The sequence below is a fragment of the Nicotiana tabacum genome, chromosome 2, assembly GCF_000715075.1.
Source record: "Nicotiana tabacum cultivar K326 chromosome 2, ASM71507v2, whole genome shotgun sequence".
Taxonomy (NCBI): Eukaryota; Viridiplantae; Streptophyta; class Magnoliopsida; order Solanales; family Solanaceae; genus Nicotiana; species Nicotiana tabacum.
In genome coordinates, this window is record NC_134081.1 from 45,852,515 (window position 1) to 45,871,205 (window position 18,691).

General features: G+C 32.4%; 2 protein-coding genes across 4 annotated transcripts; both read right to left on the bottom strand.

Annotated features, from left to right (window-relative positions):
• Positions 1-1,891: 1,891 nt before the first annotated feature.
• On the bottom strand, positions 1,892-7,586 carry LOC107812754 (uncharacterized). 3 transcript variants are annotated; one of them, XM_016637922.2, is made up of 6 exons: positions 7,433-7,586; positions 5,887-5,999; positions 4,453-4,649; positions 3,442-3,639; positions 2,677-2,742; positions 1,892-2,228 (listed from the first exon to the last, which is right to left on the bottom strand). In XM_016637922.2, exons 2-6 carry the CDS (start codon positions 5,996-5,998, stop codon positions 2,064-2,066), a joined length of 738 nt encoding a protein of 245 aa, XP_016493408.1. In that variant the 5' UTR covers position 5,999; positions 7,433-7,586; the 3' UTR covers positions 1,892-2,063. The 3 variants fall into 3 exon arrangements, with proteins under 3 accessions (XP_016493408.1, XP_016493416.1, XP_075089008.1); XM_016637930.2 differs by having other exon boundaries at positions 5,923-5,999; positions 7,433-7,572; XM_075232907.1 differs by lacking the exon at positions 7,433-7,586 and adding an exon at positions 7,384-7,429.
• Positions 7,587-14,610: 7,024 nt separating this feature from the next.
• On the bottom strand, positions 14,611-17,731 carry LOC107812768 (WEB family protein At2g38370-like). Its single transcript, XM_016637941.2, has 2 exons — positions 17,375-17,731; positions 14,611-16,417 (listed from the first exon to the last, which is right to left on the bottom strand). Exons 1-2 carry the CDS (start codon positions 17,564-17,566, stop codon positions 14,900-14,902), a joined length of 1,710 nt encoding a protein of 569 aa, XP_016493427.1. The 5' UTR covers positions 17,567-17,731; the 3' UTR covers positions 14,611-14,899.
• Positions 17,732-18,691: the final 960 nt, after the last annotated feature.

Sequence of the window (18,691 nt, forward strand, 5' to 3'; positions counted from 1 at the left end):
TACATTTATTCGCACTTCGCGCGGTAAGTTAGTGAATTTAGAAATAATTTTTAATAACATAAATTTAGATAGAAGAGATAAAATATTTCTTTGCTTGGAGCCAAAACTTTTTTCCTCTACTAACACAAAGCACAAAAAATGAAAAAAAAAAAAGAACTATCCAATAAGTTTATACCATAGAAATCGATCAAAAAGAAAAGAAAAGTGTTTTTTTTCTTTTGGATTGAATGTCACTCCTATCAAGGAATATATGTGAGATCCTATTTTGATATTATTTGCTTTCACTGAACCAAGTTATATATTTAATAAAGTTTTAGGTAAGATGAAAGTTCTATACTGAACCAATAATCTAAACTTTATTTCCATTATGGTTAACTCTTGAAAATGGAAGAAAGGAAAAAGGAAAAACTAATTTTAAATATTTCACACAGTTAACTTACAAATTTTAGTTTCAAAGATAGAAGTTGTGACAAAATTTAGATTTAATTTTGACAAATGGCGGTCTTTCACCATGAGAAAGAGAGCGTACTTAGCTATACCACGGTACGTGGAGAGTTTTCGATTTTAATTAATTAATCTTCGAGACAGAAATGAAAAGGTGGCTAAAAGACTTTATAGCCAATGAACACACACCTTCGTTCATTTTGTCAAGAGAAAGGTAAAAAAATGACAGTCATTTTTCTTCTTTAGTAGAGAAAATGAAACGGTGGATAAAGATGTTATAGACAATGAACAGTCACTTTTTTATTTTCTGGAATTAGTTAAACTTGAAAATTAGAGTAAATAGCAAAAAAATGTGAAAAAAGATGAATAACTTTCCTAATCATATAGAGTGCCACATCACCTGCCTTAAGCCCCTATATTATATAAATATATAGATTGTCTTCTTATTCTTTTGTTTAAGTTATATCCCTCGTGGTGAAGCACAGCAGACTCCATATTTATGGTTCCATGTGGTGCCCTGGTCCAACGTGAAAACTCCATATTCCTTGGATTAAACAGTAGACTTTTGCCTAACTTTAGCAGAAACAGCTAAAACAAAATAATAAATGGAAAAAAGAAAACTGGATTCTACTTTGTGTATAGCAATGGAAACACTATTGATTCTCCTAATTTGGGAGGGTTTTCAACAAAAAAATAATAATAATTTTGTTTTGCAATAAAAACTGAGAGGTGGGATTATTTAAGTTGCTATCAAATGTGAATAAAGTAGCTTTCGTTTACTAACAAAAATTGTGTTGAAGACATAATTAAATAATTAAAAGTATGTTATTTCTAGTCTTAAAATAATTAAAAATGTATTCTCTGGTCTCAATAGCTTAACTTTCTTGATAAGATGGTACGCAATTCAATAGCATAAAAAAAATATATTCTGAGGTTTCAAGTCTCACCACCATCATTGATAAAGAATAATTTTCACATGTTTGGCCACGAAAAAAAGTGAGAGAGTGTATTAGTTCAATAATTAAAAGTGTACTATTTTAACAGCTTAAGTTTTTCAATAGGATGATCACAAAATTCAACAGTGTAATAGCAGTAACAATTTCCTCTTAAAACTTACTTCCTCTATTCACTTTTACTTGGCATGTATACTAAAAATAAATTTTTATTTTTACTTATCACTTTACGCATATCAAGAGTGAACAATTTTTTTTGGGGAAAGGACCACAACATAATGAAACATTGCACAAACCAGTATATGCCGACTTTAAACCCCATCTGAAACCATCTTTACTTGTATTCAACCTGTATTTAGAATATCATTTGATAGACAGTTTGGACGGGTTACGAGAATGGGGTTTGAAAATTGCCACAGCATCTGGCATATGGGATACCAGTTTACATCCAATACATATATATAGAACCCCATCTCTGTTAAAGCTGTAACTTGGAAACTTAGACATATATATTTACTCCTGCATAAATAACTGTAAATGAAGTTTGAGTCTCAACCTATCACGCTATACACAACATTTCAGAAACTTGATGATGGTGTTTAATCGTTTACACTTTACATACAACAATACGTACGTCCCCAACCAAATCTAAAAACTCTGAATTCTTTAAGAGGCCGAATGCAATGAAGCTTGCATCTTTGGTGATGCTTGTAGCTCTTTATCTGCTGCAGGCTCACAATCATGAAGAATAGCACATACGTCATTTTTTTCCAGAAACTGTTCAGCATTTACGAGAATCACTGGCGCATATTCAAAGATCAGTTTCTTGCACTGCCAAAAAATAACAAAAAGGAGAGTGAGAATAAAAACATCAACATAGATATCAAACAGGGTTTGTATATCCTTCATATATTTATCATCAGGTAAAAAGGTTGACAGTTCTCCTGGATGCAAAAGTATTCCAAATAATGTAGGACAACTGTAGCGCTTATTCATCCTTATAATCAATTTTAAGAGTTGTCAAGGCTTGATATCAAGTATTTAAGCATGGTTTGAAATTTTTTCGATGGATAACATTATACATAGGACAGCAGTGCATGGATACATGGATTGCAAAATCTTTTCATAGACTTCAAAAGGGGTCCAAAATACATTAATTATGATATTATTTATATCTACCGGAATTCCAAAAATCTGTTGCACTGGAAATCTGGAAACTAGCAGCAAGCTTGCAGATTTAGATATGATCAAACAATTAAATCGCAGATGTTTTTCTAACCTTTCTGGCATAAGGTTTGAGTTTGACAGCTTCACATGCCTTCAAGAGCAGCTCAAGTATTTCCAACTGAAAGGATGTCAAAAATAAAAATGAATAAGCAAACATATTCCAAGTGAGTATATTACCTCACGCCTCCAATCACATACTTATGTATATAAAATTCAACTCACAGGTAACTGCAAAGAAATCCTACATGGAGTTCTTATTTCGTATATATGCAAGTTGAGAAAAGATAAACGAAAGGTATTATTGAACAGAGCTAAAGTCCTATGCAGATGTTCGAAAATTCTCGGTATGTTAAGGATTGGAATGAATTAACATTATCTTTATTGGTCCATGCAACATGCATTTGGCTTCCTGCTCTTTTTTTTTTTTTGAGAACTTATCGAACAAATCTAAAGCACACAAATGATCGGAAACTAACTACTCCATGGATATTCATGGAAGTAACTTACTTGGGGAAGTACTTTAAAACATTCTTCGTTAGAAAGATTTCATCCAAATATTAATGCATAAAAGTGGAAATTTAGGCATTGCATGATATTCTGCATTACTGCTTATAATATAACTACTAACACGCAGAAATAATATTAGAAGTCCTAAAGCTGTCTTTAGTAGCAGATATCCAATTTTAAAATACAGCAGACTTCTCAACTAAAAGTGGATCATAACTCCAAAAAGATGTTCATCTCTTTTGAACTTAGTTCAGGTAACTATATACAATTTTATTAATATGTTATGTACATAAAATTAAACATAGTGCACCTGGGTGTCGGGATCTTTCAACTTAGATTCGGCCTCTGTAACTACTTGGTGGCATAAATCACAGCTCTGTCCAGAAAGCACCTGAGAAACGGTAACCACTCGTTCACAGAGATCAAACTTTTCGCAAAAGTCTTCAGGTCTTATTTTGTTGATCTCAGAGAAGAAGAGAGGAGCATAATAATCCACAAGTACGACGCACTGCAGCCAAAAAATCAAAGAGATTCACTCACAACCTAGCTATAGAAACCGTTCAGAGTCTCATATTAAGCAATTCAGAATAAAGAACTGACAGCAAAACCGAACAGGCCACCCAAATAATTTATAAATACAAAGGAAGGACGCTTATTGCTACTGACTGTTACACAGAGTTCAGTTTCATCTTGCACATTTTCGCTTATGATTTCGTTCCTTCTCTTATTAACTTACGTACAGTTTGACTTCTTAAAAAATCCATATGGCTTATACTTGCTCATTACAGTATAAGGAACCTCATCTGATTAGTTCTTCTAAAGACCGTGAAAAACAAAACGATTTCGAACAATTTCAGTCAACGTTTAAGGATGCGAGATAGTAGATAAATATCAGACAAAATGAATTTAATTCTCACGTAATCTTTCCTTCATTCCCGTACTTTACTTTATTTTCTCTGGTAAATTTTGATTTCTTAAGAAGTTGGAAGCTTAGACATACTCATTATAATAATGAAGACGACATCCAATCAATTAATTAAGTTTCTTTTTTGATCTCATCAAGGGAACCCCAAATGATCAGTTCTTTTCAAGCTCTGTGAACAAAATAAATTTATCTCAACAAAAATTTACCAAGCATTTAAGGATGTCAGACAGAAAAACACACTAAAATACGAATGCAACATCCATGACTGTACATCGGTAGTTCATTAAACAATACACCATCTGAATTGACTCAGCCTTCTTATGTGCAGTGAAAATCAATCATTAAGGTGAAAGAAATGGCCAATAGATAGACAATTTCAAGTTAGATTATAAGTACCTCCTGCTTGTAAAATGACATCTTCAAACAGGACTCATGAAGATGGTCAATGATCTCTGTTTGGGTCTTATAATTAGCCATGTACTTTAGTGCCTTGGCAGTATATTCTTCACACAATGTGCACAACTGTTCATTTCCTCCGACTTCTTCCGGAGGTTGAACTTGTCTCGGCACCTCTAGGTTATTTATCTGCAGTACTGTTGCAATAAAGCCAATTGTTAACAAATTCTTTTTCAAATTAATGAAGCTACACAAATACACCAAGCAGTTCAAATCATGTACTGTAGGGCATTTAGGTAAAAAGAGTGCATTAGGCTAGCAAGTAAGATTGACATACTCAACAAGAAAGATGCATCGCATATTCATTTAATGAAGCCAAATAAATGGATAATAAAAAGATGCAAAGATTGCTGAACTTGTAAGTAAGAGATCCCTAGTCAAGTAGTTACATATTCATAAAGTTTCAGAAATAGTCTAGAACCATTTGCATGAATTGCAACCTGTTATAAGCAAGAAGCTATAACAAAACACTTGTTCTTTCATATTTATAACCCAACTGCCTATCTTCATATACCAACCAATATCTGACACTCGAAAGGGAGAATATAAGAATCCTAAGAGGCCTTATGGATGCTAATCAATTGAGCACAACATAATATAATTCACATTGGCAGACTTGTAAATGTAGTACGTAATGTTTCGATCTCCTATTTACGTGAACATTTTCAGATATTGGTTTTCATCCTAGCCCCTTCAAAGTTGAAAGGAACATGATACAAATGTTATTCAATTGAAAAGACAGAAAGACTTAAACAAGTATATTAATGGGAAGGGTCAATGGAAGGTTTGGTTCATTTGGTGAGGATGGAAAGAGAATAATGAAGGCAAAGAAGTTTCGATTAGAGAAGGTCGAAGTTGCACTCCAAATAAGAATTTTTGAGGAGTGGCAAATTAGTCGTCTCGAGACTTACAGGATATATATTTATTTTTAGACATTACAAAATGTTTGATATATTTCAAAATATTTTAAGAATACGAATTCAATTGGCCATATGAAATTAAACTTTTTGAGGCTATGTTTCCTCAATCAAACAATTGTCCTTGTGTTTTCTTCCACCACTACCAATAAGTCATTATCAACATTTTAAACTATGCGGCCAATCCAATTATGTCACATGAAAATAGGATGGAGGAAGTAAATTTATAAACTGCAAGTAGCGGTCTAGCAGAAAATAACAAATATCCATTACATAACTAGTGATGTCGTGGAGAATTAAGGAGGTTCTTGTTAATGGAAGGGCAATTGGACGCTGACCATAGGAGAAATCAAATAAAGCTGTAAATAAGGTTCATAAATTAATCGATTTTTTGGTTGCTCAATTAAAGCAGTACAGCTATCCCACGACTGCATTAAACTAAAAAAAGAGAAAGTACCAGAAATATATTCAGTTTCAGTAATAAGGTGGTTACGCGCTGATAATTCTCTAGCAGTACAGCACCAGCTAGAACCAAGTATGAAAAGACACAGGCAGACCCTAAAATCCATGCTGCCAACGAGAGAACAATCAGTCAGTCTTGATTGAGGAAACAGTAAATCGAAGCAAAAAGAAAGAAATCTACCAATAGACATACTAATAGGACTTGAGGAATGGTAACTGGGAGTATCAAAGGGTTTTCAATTTTCAATAGTGAATTAACAAAGTACTTCTGTCCCGACAAAGTATATCTGACAAGAACTGTAAAACCAATACAAATACACAAATGAAGCTTATGCCTACATAAAGACTTCCTTTCATTAAACAGAGAATTAGATCTCACATTTATTCATCGCGAATAATACATTCCAAATCAGAGAATTAGAGGATCCGAAGAACCTTATGTTGCACAAGCAATCAGAACAGTGATGTCATTGCAATAATTACAGTGTGTTGTCATGATTCGCAATTAATATCATGTTTTTGGAACTTCAAGGAGATAAAATCAGCAGAAGCAAGCAAATCAGAACAAGATTTAATTCTGTTTCGCTTGGCTTATTTTCAGGCTCATCAAATTCCAAGCCGTTCTTACTTTAGGACTAGAATATCAGCCTTAAGCTAATCTCAACTACTCCAGTATCAAACTACTCTAAGCAACAAAATGGATAAATTATAATACTTATTTGGTGATCTCTAATATGCTTAAGATGCCCCGAGACTTAGAAAAGCTAATCTTTTTCCTTTTTCGTTTAACTCTTAGACTAGATTAGAACTGCTCCAGCTAAAAAGAACCCAAATTTGCACATGCGAATCAAATAAAAACAAACTATTCTAAGCACTAAATAGATCAAATTGTAACTATCATTCTCATCTCCTATATGAGATATCGGACCAGCTTGCTTGCACCTTGACTAATCCAATGACCAATTTATCCAGCCTATTTTATAAATTGGGATCTAAAAAGAACCCAATTTTATGAGCATGAATCAGAGAAACACTAAACTACTCTAAGCACAAAAATAAACTATTAATTCTACCATGCTGATAATCTGATATGCTTAATATACCCTTCACCAAAAGAAGTCATCTTTTATCCCCCTTTTAACACAGAGACTAATATGGAAGAATACCATGTTAAAACCCCAATTCTACATATATGAACCAAAGAAAAAATAAAACATAATATATGCCTGGTGAACAATATGATCGGATAATGAAAAATCAATCAAAATCCACAAAAGAAAACCCCATAAAAATACAAAGTCAGCATGAAAGATTTCTTTATACATAGTGAAACTCAGAGGCGGATCCATAATTTACAGTTTATAAGTAGTTAATACTCAAGTTAATATATAATAATAACAATTGGGTTCACAGTCCAAAAATATTGAGACAGATAATAGTAAAGGAAAAGAAAGAAACTTTGACTAAAAAAGAGGGTACAAAGAAGGATGACCAATAGCAGAAGAAAAGGGTGAATTGTAGAGGAGCTCAAGAATGTTCACCTGTAAAGAAGATTTGAGTTTTGGAGTTGTACTGACAAATAGAGAGAATGGCAAGACGAAGCTATTCCTTCAAGCAATGGCTCTTTTTCCTGTTTTGTAGGAAGCTGTCCGAATTATTGTTCTTTTGTCTTGTATTAGTTTCCTACTTGGATATGATTTTCCTGCTCCTGCTATCTTTAGGATCACTATACAACCGGCTAGTAAATTAACTTTTTTGTTCGCATTATGGATATAATTTTGCTCGATAAAGTTATAATACTACTGTTTCAAGGAGTCAATAGCAAGGTCAGCATTTGAGTTACAGTTTGATTTTAAATGGATTTTACCGTACATTTCGTTTTCTTTTTTTTCTTTTCTTAAAGTACTCCATAATAAAGATTATTATGCGTAAATTCTCTTTCATGTTGAGGGATAAATTAAAGTTGTTTTTGTTGTCTTTTTCTCTTTTCTAAAATCCAAGCTTGTCTATTGTAGTATTTGTTTTCCTTTAATATCTAGCGGGACCACCCGAGAAGTAATTACTCAATAAGTTTTCCTTAATACCTCTTTCCAAAATTTTCACACGAGTTTTATAATAGGCCAAATAGGTGTACACCCCTTAAACTTGTCTCCAGTTTTCATTTTGAAACCTTAACTAAGCTCATTACCTATTGAACACTTCAACCCAAATCAATGTATGCCTATTAAACTCAAAAACTGACATGGCAAGAGAGTTGTATTTCACCCCCTCATACGCGCGTGAATTTAATGGGTTTGAGATCATGTTTTTTTTTTTGTTTAAATCAAAATTGACTTTTTTTTTTTAAAGGCCACCCATAACCACCTGATCCCCGACGAGTAACGAAAACAAAAGAAGAACGGCAATAAATTTTATTGCCGGAATTAATGGAGATCGCTGGAAAAGTCAGAACTCCGGCCAGGTCCAAAGAGGCGACAAACAACAATAATATGTTATCAAGGTTTTAACATTTACACACCAACCACGAAATCAGTCATAGACAGAACACGAACGAATCTCTGATACCACAACGATGGAAGACCAGAAATGGTGATAAATATCGCCGATTTTAATGGTAGACCCCGAAATATTAAATGTCCGGTTACTTCTTTCAGTTCTGCTCTTTTATCAGTTAAAACAACAACGAAACAGAATAATAGAGATGAAGGAGAAAAGGAAATGAGCAATGGCCGGTGGTTGCTAGAATCACCGGATTCTTTTTTTGTTTCTTCCCTTTTTTTCTTAACTTGGATTTTTTCTTCTCGAGTTAGCTAAAAGAATGAATTTTCAACCCAAAAAAGAAAGAAAAAAATTGACATAAATTTCTCCCTTCCCCAGATCTGAAAATCCAAAAACGGTACCTGTGTTTTTTTCCTTTTGGCAGATGAAAACGGTAGTCTTCTGGTGGTTGAAGAGCCAAGGAGATTGGGGAAGACGGAGGTGGGTTTCTATGGAAGGGGCTTATGAGATTCCATGGAATGAAAAAAGAAAGGGGGTGGTTGGGAAGAAGGTGACGGTGGGTGACAGTGGGAGGGGGGTGTTTAAAATAAATCTTTTTTTTGTTTTCAAAACTTCTTTTTGACTATTTGGACCCAAATGCCACGTGTCTCCCTATTATTTGTCATTTTGCTAAGTCATTCATGTGTGAATTACACGCACCTTATTGTTTTTACTGGTTATGAGTAAAGTATTCAATAGATCACTTTATATAATATTAAAGTGTTCAATAGGAAAAACGCTAAGTTAAAGTATCAAAATGGAAACTGGAGTCAAGTTTAAGGGGCCGTACACATATTTGGCCTTTATAATATATACTCCCTCCGTTTCAATTTAGATGAGGTACTTTGACTCCACACGGAGTTTAAGAAAAAAAAAAAGACTTTTAAAACTTGTGGTCTTAAAAGCTTAAGGGGTAAAAGCTTTGTGGGGCATGACATTTGTGTGGTTATAAAAACTTCTCATTAAAGGTAAAATGGGTAAAATAAAGAGTTTAAAGTTGAATTATTTTCAAATTTAAAAATGTGTCATTTATTTTGAAACAGACTAAAAAGAAAAGTACATCATCTAATTTGAAAATGAGGGAGTAATAAATTAAAAGATTTCAATTTTGAAATCCATTTTGTGGAAGAATTCTATTTAATTACTTTCACCAAAATGTTGTTACTACAATGTTAAAAGTTGTAGTATTTACCATAAATGTTGTAGCTGTTTGCCATAAAATAAGGTCCCTGTCATTACGCTATTTGAAACTTCAGCATTTTCAGTCTCCTTTCCTTTCGATAATTATACCCTACAATGGTTCTTTATTTTAATGATTCATTAGAAACATCTTTGTCAAATGAAAAAAAAAAAAAATTGTCTCCTACGTAATTATACAGAATATTGAAGGAATATTATACGCAAGTGGGTTATCCAAAAAAATAATCAAATGGATTTGGACGAGAAGTCAGAGGAGCAACCAAGATTTTTAATAAATGATATATTTTAGATTGTCTTTTTTTCTTTTTTTCTTCTTTATAAACCACTTAGATTCCAAGTTCGGATTCCTAGATGGGTTATTTTATACTCCTTCACTTTTACGGATCCACTATTCTAAAAATAGATTTTTACTTTTACTTGTCCACTTTTGCATATCAAGAAAAAATAATTTATTTTTCCTATTTTGCCCTTAGCATTAATTACTTATTCCAAATCAAATTTCAAATTTATTAAGACTAAACACCAATTAATATAAGTATTATAGTAAATTATGCACTTTAATTATTATTTATTAAGGGATATGCAAAGTCAATAGTGGACAAGTAAAAGTGAACGAAGAGCGGGAGTAATTAGCAAAATTGATGTTTAAGGAGGGGGCATAAAAGTCTTATCTCCTAATCCTAGCTGGAGAATGAACAAATTCAAGGATCGTTTGGTTATATTGGGATTAGAATACTAATTCCGGCATAAAATTTGGAACTATATTTATTCTTCGTATAGTTATTGAAATTAGCTAAAATTAGTATAAATTTTATATTAAAATTTTGGTATTATCTATGCCATATAGAATGTGGAATTCTAATTCCAAGATATCTTTGTCCCGAACCAACCGATTCTTGTACGATGTGAGTGCCCATACATGTCTTAGTTAAAGCAAGTGAATGGTTTGAAATTCAATTAATTACTTCACAGAATAACACTTGTATATACTGAACTAGTATTAGTATCCGCGCGATGCGCGGATACAAATCATATAAAATTGTGATGTAGGTTTTTTTGAATCATGTGCAAATAACTGTAAAATATAAACCTCTCAGATAAAAATTATATAAACATTAGATATTAATTAAGAAGCACGATATGAATTTATTTTTTAAATTTCGTAGTGGACAACCTATTCTTTTTCTATCTGTAGCAATCTAACTCCTTGATTTTAGTACTTGTATTTCGTTTCCTGTCAATATTAAAGAATACTACATGTCACGTTGTGACCTGTCTTGTTTGAACACATTAGATCATATTATTTTAACAAAATTCTTACTATCACTTTGTTTTTATCTGAAAGTCAAATATGTCTTATTCATCACATCATTTTTATGCAAATTCTTTTTTCTTTTTGTTTTTTTCTTATAGTTATTGTATTATTTATTATTTAATATTATTGTGCTATCATATAATTTTTTATTAGCTTAATAATTAAATTAATGTCTTGCTTATTATCCTTTTAATAGTTTTTAATAAATATAATTTTTTTATTATTGAAATTTAATATATTTTTATGCATATATCCTCTTATTTGGAATTTTTTAATCATTTAAATCTATCAGCAATATTTTTAAATATAATTTAATTATTTAATTTATTTATTTTTAAATTAATTTAAAGTATAAGTATCCTCACACTACCTCTATTTCTTTTTTTATACATTCTCTTCCCTACTACAAATTTTAATTAGTTTTTATATTAATGTTTTACCTACAAAAAAAATAAAATAACATTTTATTTTAAATTGTAACTTCGAATTAGTCTAAAATAGTAATACATAAGTTATTTGATTATTATGTTCCAAATGTATTGAGTTTTCTTATAATAATATTAGATGCAGTTAAATTTTCTTTCTTTTTTAGTTTTAAAATACAAATTTAATTCTTAATTTTCATTAGTAAAATTAACTATATTAGAAATTTATTATGTATTTTTACAATTTATTTTAATCATAAAAAAATAATTTCTTAATTGTTTGAACACATTATATATAAATATTGTAGTAATATTTTCACTGTCATTTTATTTCTTTACGTAAATTTTCTTTCTTTTTTAGTTTTAAGATACAAATTTAATTTATAATTTTCATTAGTAAAGTTACCTATATTAGAAATTTATTTGTATTTTTATTTTTTATCAATATTTTATTTTTCATAAATAAGACTACAATTTCGTGGTCTTATCCATAGTTTGAGCATTCTCATCATAATTTAAGAACTTTCTAATCACAAATTCAAATAGTCTTTCCCTTTCATTTTTAATAGTAAGTTTTTAATAATTATTTTTTAATTTTGCTATTTTCTTAATCTAATATATAGTCTTATTACGTTTTATGTGGTTTTTAATTAACTTGTAACTTTATTTAATATCATTATCAACTACTATGGTTTAATATAATGTAGATAAATATAGAATTTATTTAATCATAAAATAAATATTTATTTTATTTTGAATTATTGCTCGAAAATTTTAAATTATTTAAATCTGTTAATAATATTTTTAAGTATTTTATATTTACTTTATTTTATTTTCTAAACTTATGATTTATAAATTTTCCTCACATTATCTCTAATTTATTTTTATTATTCAATATTTCTAGTTTTTGATTTTACCTATTAGACTTGAGTTACGTGGACTTATCCATATTATGACCTTTCTTATCATAATATAAAAAACATTCTCATCTCAAATTTATTTTAAGTTTTACCCTTTTTTTCTATGGTAAAAATTTTGAATTGTTTGAATTTAATATCTATTTCTACCACACTCATTCTAATATAATATTAATAAAAATTAAAAATTATTTCAATAGTAACTTTGACTTTATTGTTCATATTCCAAAATATGATTTTTCTTATCATAGTTCAAAAAAAAAAAAACCATCTCAAATTAAGATAATTCTTATCATTCTATTTTCTAAATTGGACCGCATTTTCAAAATATTATGTTATGCTTTCAAACTTAAACTAACTGTACTCAATTCAGATATAAAACATAGAAAACTATTTTCTTATTTGTTTGAAAATATTATATCTAAATGTTGTTGTAATATTTACGTATAAAATATTCGTTTGTCCGATTTATCAATATTAATATGACATTATTATTTTTGTTATTAAAATATTTTTTACTGATTATTTAGTTTTTTTCTTACCTTCTAAATAATTTGTATATTTTATGTAAGATCTTATTTTGCTGCTTGAATTTTTTTATTTCTTAAAGTCAATAAGTCTTTAATATCTTAAGTAAATTTTAAAAATATAGATTCTCACACTGATTATTTATTTCTTAAAGTCAGTACTACCCTCTTTTTAATATAGGCAAAATAGCCTCCGAGCCACTTAAACTTGCACCCGTTTGTCAACCCGGTAAATGAACTTATGACTTTCTCATTTAGACACTTCTACTTATTCATTTGCATAATAATAAACCCATTTGACCGTTGACCATGATTATGTGGTAAAGACACAGCTGATGTGGTCAAGGTATATGTTAATCACGCTGATAAAGCGCGTGAATAGACTTACTTTAATTAAAAACGTACAAAATTCAGAAAACAAATACTAAAGGACAAAAAAAAAACAAGATTAAAACAAATCCCCTATGCCTACCCCTTTCTTCCCGATTCCCACCCTCCTCTATTATTTTTCTTTTCCCCCGCCCCTTTTTCTCGTTTTCTGCTTCACCTTCTTAAGATGTTTAGATTTGCAGTGGGTGGGTCTGATGGCAAGGATGCGGTCAAAGTTGCTATATTGAATTACAATTTTAAATCTACCAACCATTTCTAGATTAAAGACTTGTTGTACATCTCTATTTCTCTGTAATTTACGAGGTTAAGAGCTGACTAACATGGGCTTTAATTTCCATTTATGAATTTTCAAGCAGGGGAATATTGATGAAATATCTAGAAGAACCGGTGAGATACTTTTGAAGAAATTTAAAAAAAAATTAGAGATCAGAAAGGAGCTGGTATTTTCGAAGAAGGTGGTGACTAGCATATGATTTTTCTTTTTAGTTGGTGGCGCGGTGTTAATAGCATGATTGTGGTGGTGGTAGTGCGTTGCTGAAATAAAATTATAGAGGACTATTTTTGTTTGTCTATTATGATTGGTTTATTTGAGTGAGATTGGGATAAGACTGGTGGTTTGAGGTGGTGTGGTGGTTCACAGTGGAGCAGAGTTGGTGTTTACTATGAACTAGAAGAGAAAAAAATAAATAGCGAAATGGCCTAAATTAATAAATTAGTTTATAAAAGAGGGACCTGCAAAATACACCTCACAAAGTAATGACCGAAGAAAATTAGTAGGATCACAATTTACAAGTGTCAAAAAACTGTGAATGAGTGAAAGATATGGCAGTCGAAAGTACTAACTTTTGTCCACGTCAGTAGAAATTGGACAGCACGCACGGTCAGATGTGTTTAATAGTACTCAAGTCATTAAGTAATGGTGTTAAAATGGGAGCGACGAAAGTTCATATACCGGCTTGAAAATCTGATGCAAGTTTAGGGGGCTGATATGTTTTTAATATAATATAGATTCTCACACCAAAGTTCCTTTATTTCGGGCAATTCTAGTTATAGAAGGACGGTCCCATCCAATGGGTTAGGTGCTTAGCTCAAGCCTAAAGGTGAAAGTCCAAAGCTTAATAAGGTAAAACAAGTTTAAAAATCTAGATCTAAGTTTACTTGTTCCCAACTCATTGTTCTTTGTAAAATTATTGCAGACTGATTCTGGTAAACAGGATCATACAGAGATAGGATAAAATCAATTGAACCATATATTGTTCAACAAACATAGGTTGCAAATCCAAGTTAACACAATCTATATTAGATAAAACCAGAAGAAAGTCCTTGATCTAATTAATTAATCCACATGGTACACAATACTACAGATCGAGTTAGTAATTAAAGAATCAGCCAACCTACACTAATGGAACAAAATCAACTGAATCATATCATAGCAAACAATAAACATGGGCTGCAAATCAAGCTAACACAAACAAGTTAAACCATAGGAATGTCCCTGACCAAATTTATCCACATGGTACAGACCAAGTCAGTACTAATTCAATCGGCTGATCTGCACAAATGGATAAAATTAACTAAATCATACACTGACCATAGCAAACATAAGTTGCAAACCAAGCTAACACAAATCTAGATTAGGCAAATTACAAGAAAGACCTTGATCTAATTTATCCACATGGTACAAACCGAGTTAGTATTAATTCAGTTCAGCTGATTTGCACCTCAAACTTGCAGTGTGCTGCTTCTTTTTCTTGGAGTGTTGAGTCACAAGATGCGAAATCCGAGCAAAACCAAACTTCTTTCTTTTTGCCGGGAGATGATGCTTATGTCCATTCTCCTTCTCATCCTTCCGACTTAACTGCAGCTCACCAGTGGGTTTCCCGAGCATCTGGGCCAGCGACAATGTATGCTTTCCAGCCTTTTTTCTTCCATTCTCAAACTCTTCAGTCAAAAGCAACTTCTTGTTCAATATTTGCCCTATTGATAGAGTTGGCTTTAGAACTGGTTTGAACTCATCATTGACAAGAGTCAGGCCATTGACATCAACCAGGACAGAATCTTTCCTATGCTGAGATGAGGAATGATTTTTAAACTTGGTCGAGTTCTGTACAGACCGTCTTCTCTGGCCATTTTCAGACCTCCATTTGCGCAGAGCTTCTTCGACCGCTAACTTCCCTTCATTTGCAGCCTCCACTCTGCTCAGTGCTTCTTCTAATGCCTTCTTACTAACTTTAACTTCTTCTGTAGCTTCTTCTACCTTCTTCAAGATTTCTGATTTTGACACATTAGCTTCATCCACTAACATCATTGCATCTACTTCTCTTTGCTTGCTAGCTTCCTGTGCATCTTGTGCTTTGGACAGTAGAGACGAGTACTCCTCAAAGGTAAGAGTTACACCGTCCTCAGGCCTTAGTTGCATCTCACTGTTTGATATAGCCTTGATTTCAGCAAGGGCAACAGCTTCAGCAGCTCTAGCTGCTGCTTTCATCTTCTTGGCTGCAACCAACCTGATCTCCGCTGTTTTGATCCTTGTCGTTGTCTGTTCAATCTTAGACAAAGCCCTCAAGACTTCTGATTTTGCAGCTTCTCCCACTTTCTTAAACTGCTCGGTCTCAGCAGTCAGTCTCTGAAGCTCCCTTGTCAAATCCACAGGATCACAAGAACTAACTTCACCATCTTTCACCAACTTTAGTTTTTCTTTTGTTTTATTTAACTCTTCTTCAAGAGATGAGATTTTCGAGGAATTTGAAGATAGCCGTTGGCGGGTCTTCTCAAGCAAGATTCTCTCTTTTTCAATTTTTTTGTTATATGATACAACATTGGTTCGAATATCAGCAAGATCACTAGTTGTCCTGGTCAAGTTTAGTTTAGCCTGTTTTAATTCCAATAAGATAAAACCTGGAGCTGAAGAGGGACACAGATCCAAACCACCAGTTGTGTCCTGATTATTGCTCACAATATTCATTTCATGGTTTTCCTTCTCTGCCACTTCACCAGCAAGATGTACATTCTTAGCTTCGGCATCAGCAGTTAGTGTAGCAGTGACCTCGGATGCCTCATTCTGCAACTTTGATTTCAGCTCTTCAATCATTACTTTAGTGCTTTCCAATTCTTTTAATACCTCAAGAGTTTCCTTCTCTTTCACAATCAGATCTTTTTCCAACTGTGCAGCCTGTTCCTCCACTTTTGCAATGTCAACCTTCTCTTCAGCACCCTACATCCACCAGCCAAATAAAATCAATAATTGAACATATAGCATAGAAGAAGCAAGTTAGGTACACTATTTTAGGATTTTGATTGGGAATATTGGAACTATAAAAATTCATTTAATGGTCCACGAATACTGCAAGGACCACCATTAATACAGTTAGGACTAAGATGTTGACATTTGAAGAATTTGCTTCTTAGAATTTAGTCAAGAAATTGCAACATACAATTATGCTATTGTAGCACTTCCACAAGTATATGCTAAGGTTATTTCTAAGTGGCATTACCTAATGACATTCTTCTGAATCATCCCAAACCTAAAGCAGAAGGCTACACACCTCTAATGGCTTTTCGAAAACAAAAGCAACCAAACACTTGAAACCCCTGGACTAGGGAAACTGTCATAAATACAAGGGAGATGCAAACGCTCAAGGAAGCAACTCCCATAAAGCTGGACATCTCCTCGCAAAGATAATATCTTTTCCTGGTGGGAAATCAATTGAGCCCCAATCTGTTCTGTTTCCATGCAATTAACAATGTAATAGTAGTTAATAGCAGATTACCTTGATACAACGGGTTAAAGCACACTGATAGTGCAAAAACTTTTTGATTGTCAGTGTATTTAAGTTAAATCCACATACACACAAACACAAAGTTAGCACCCACTGCGGCAAAGGAGTAGGAGTGTCACATACAACTTACAAGATTCACGAAATTATGCAAACATTGGTTGTGCAAGAACTTCAGAAATGTTTTCCCATAAGACTAAATTACAGTATTGCCCAAATAGTCTACTTTTTCCGTTAAACAATAAGTACTCCATATTGTTTCTTGGTAGAAGGTAGACGTACCCAAAAAGATTCACTTTTTTCTCTAATGTCTAAGGTAAAATAATCACAAATTTAAGCATAAAAACTCTGCATTGTGGATACGAAAATGGACAGAGGAAACAAAAAGAAGAGACCTCAAATGACTTGTGAAGAATGGGTTTCCAAAACCCAATTCCACCAAATCGAGTAGCAGCCTCTTTCACAGACTCAAATGGAGCAGAAGTGTCAATTTCTGCCCTAACAACACAACCCTTCTCCTCCATTTCAGTACAAGAACTGAACAAATTCACAGCAGCATTGGCACTAGAGATTTCAGAAGCATCCATTATAAAGTAAAAACAAGAAGAAAATAATGACAGAGAGTAGTACAAGGAAAAAGAGAGACAACAATGGAAGGGAAAGGAGGAAGGGTGAAGTTATCAAAAAAAGAGTGTAACAAAGTACTGAAAACTGAACAGTGATAGCAGTGTAACGTTGGACTATGTTGGATCAAATAACGACAACAACGTCTAGATTCTGTAAAAGACCACACCCCTTTGTTGTGGTAAAATTTACTTGTAAAACGGAGTCGTTCATACTTGAGAGGGAACCTATTTCAATTTTTGTCTCTCTTTACTTTAATTAGATAAAAGACCTTTTTGTTATAAAATAAAAATCGTAAAGTAAATAAATCGAAGCCAAGTATAGAGAAAGATTGATATATCATTCAACTTCAAATTCATATACATAATGAACCGAAATCTCCTCTATTTATAGAAGAAAGGAAGCTGTTGTATAAGTTGCTACTTCAAGCTGTTGTGTAAGTTGCTACTGCAAGCTGTTGTGTAAGCTGCTACTGTAAGCTGCTGTGCTAGCTGCTTGCAAGCTGTCTGCATGAGCTGCTTGCAACCTGACTGTTTAATAAGAAGTTGCTGCAAATCATTTCATTGAGTTGCTTGCAACCTGCCTGCATCAGCTGCTTGTAGATAAACTTCAATAGAGTACCAAACGGATAATATTCTTCAGAAAGCTTATCTATAGCGGAGTAATAATGGACATCCATAATATAATTATTTTCAAAACACTCCCCCTTGGGTGTTCATTCAAAGATATTGTGCCTCATTAAAACCTTACTAGGAAAAACCCAGTGCAAAAAAACCTAGTGAAGGAAAAAAGAGTTCGCATATTTAGTAATATGCATTTTTAGCTGCCTCATTAAAAACCTTACAAGAAAAATCCCATGGGAAAAATCTTAGTAATGAAAAAAGAGTAGAGCGCGTATTTCACTCCTCTGATGAAAACCTTGTTTCAAATATTTGAGTCTCCGCATTCCAATCTTGTATACCATCTTCTCATAAGTTGAAGTTGGCAAAGATTTAGTGAAAAAATCTGTTGGATTGTCACTTGAACGGATTTGTTGCACATCAATGTCACCATTTTTCTAAACATCATGTGTGTAGAATAATTTTGGT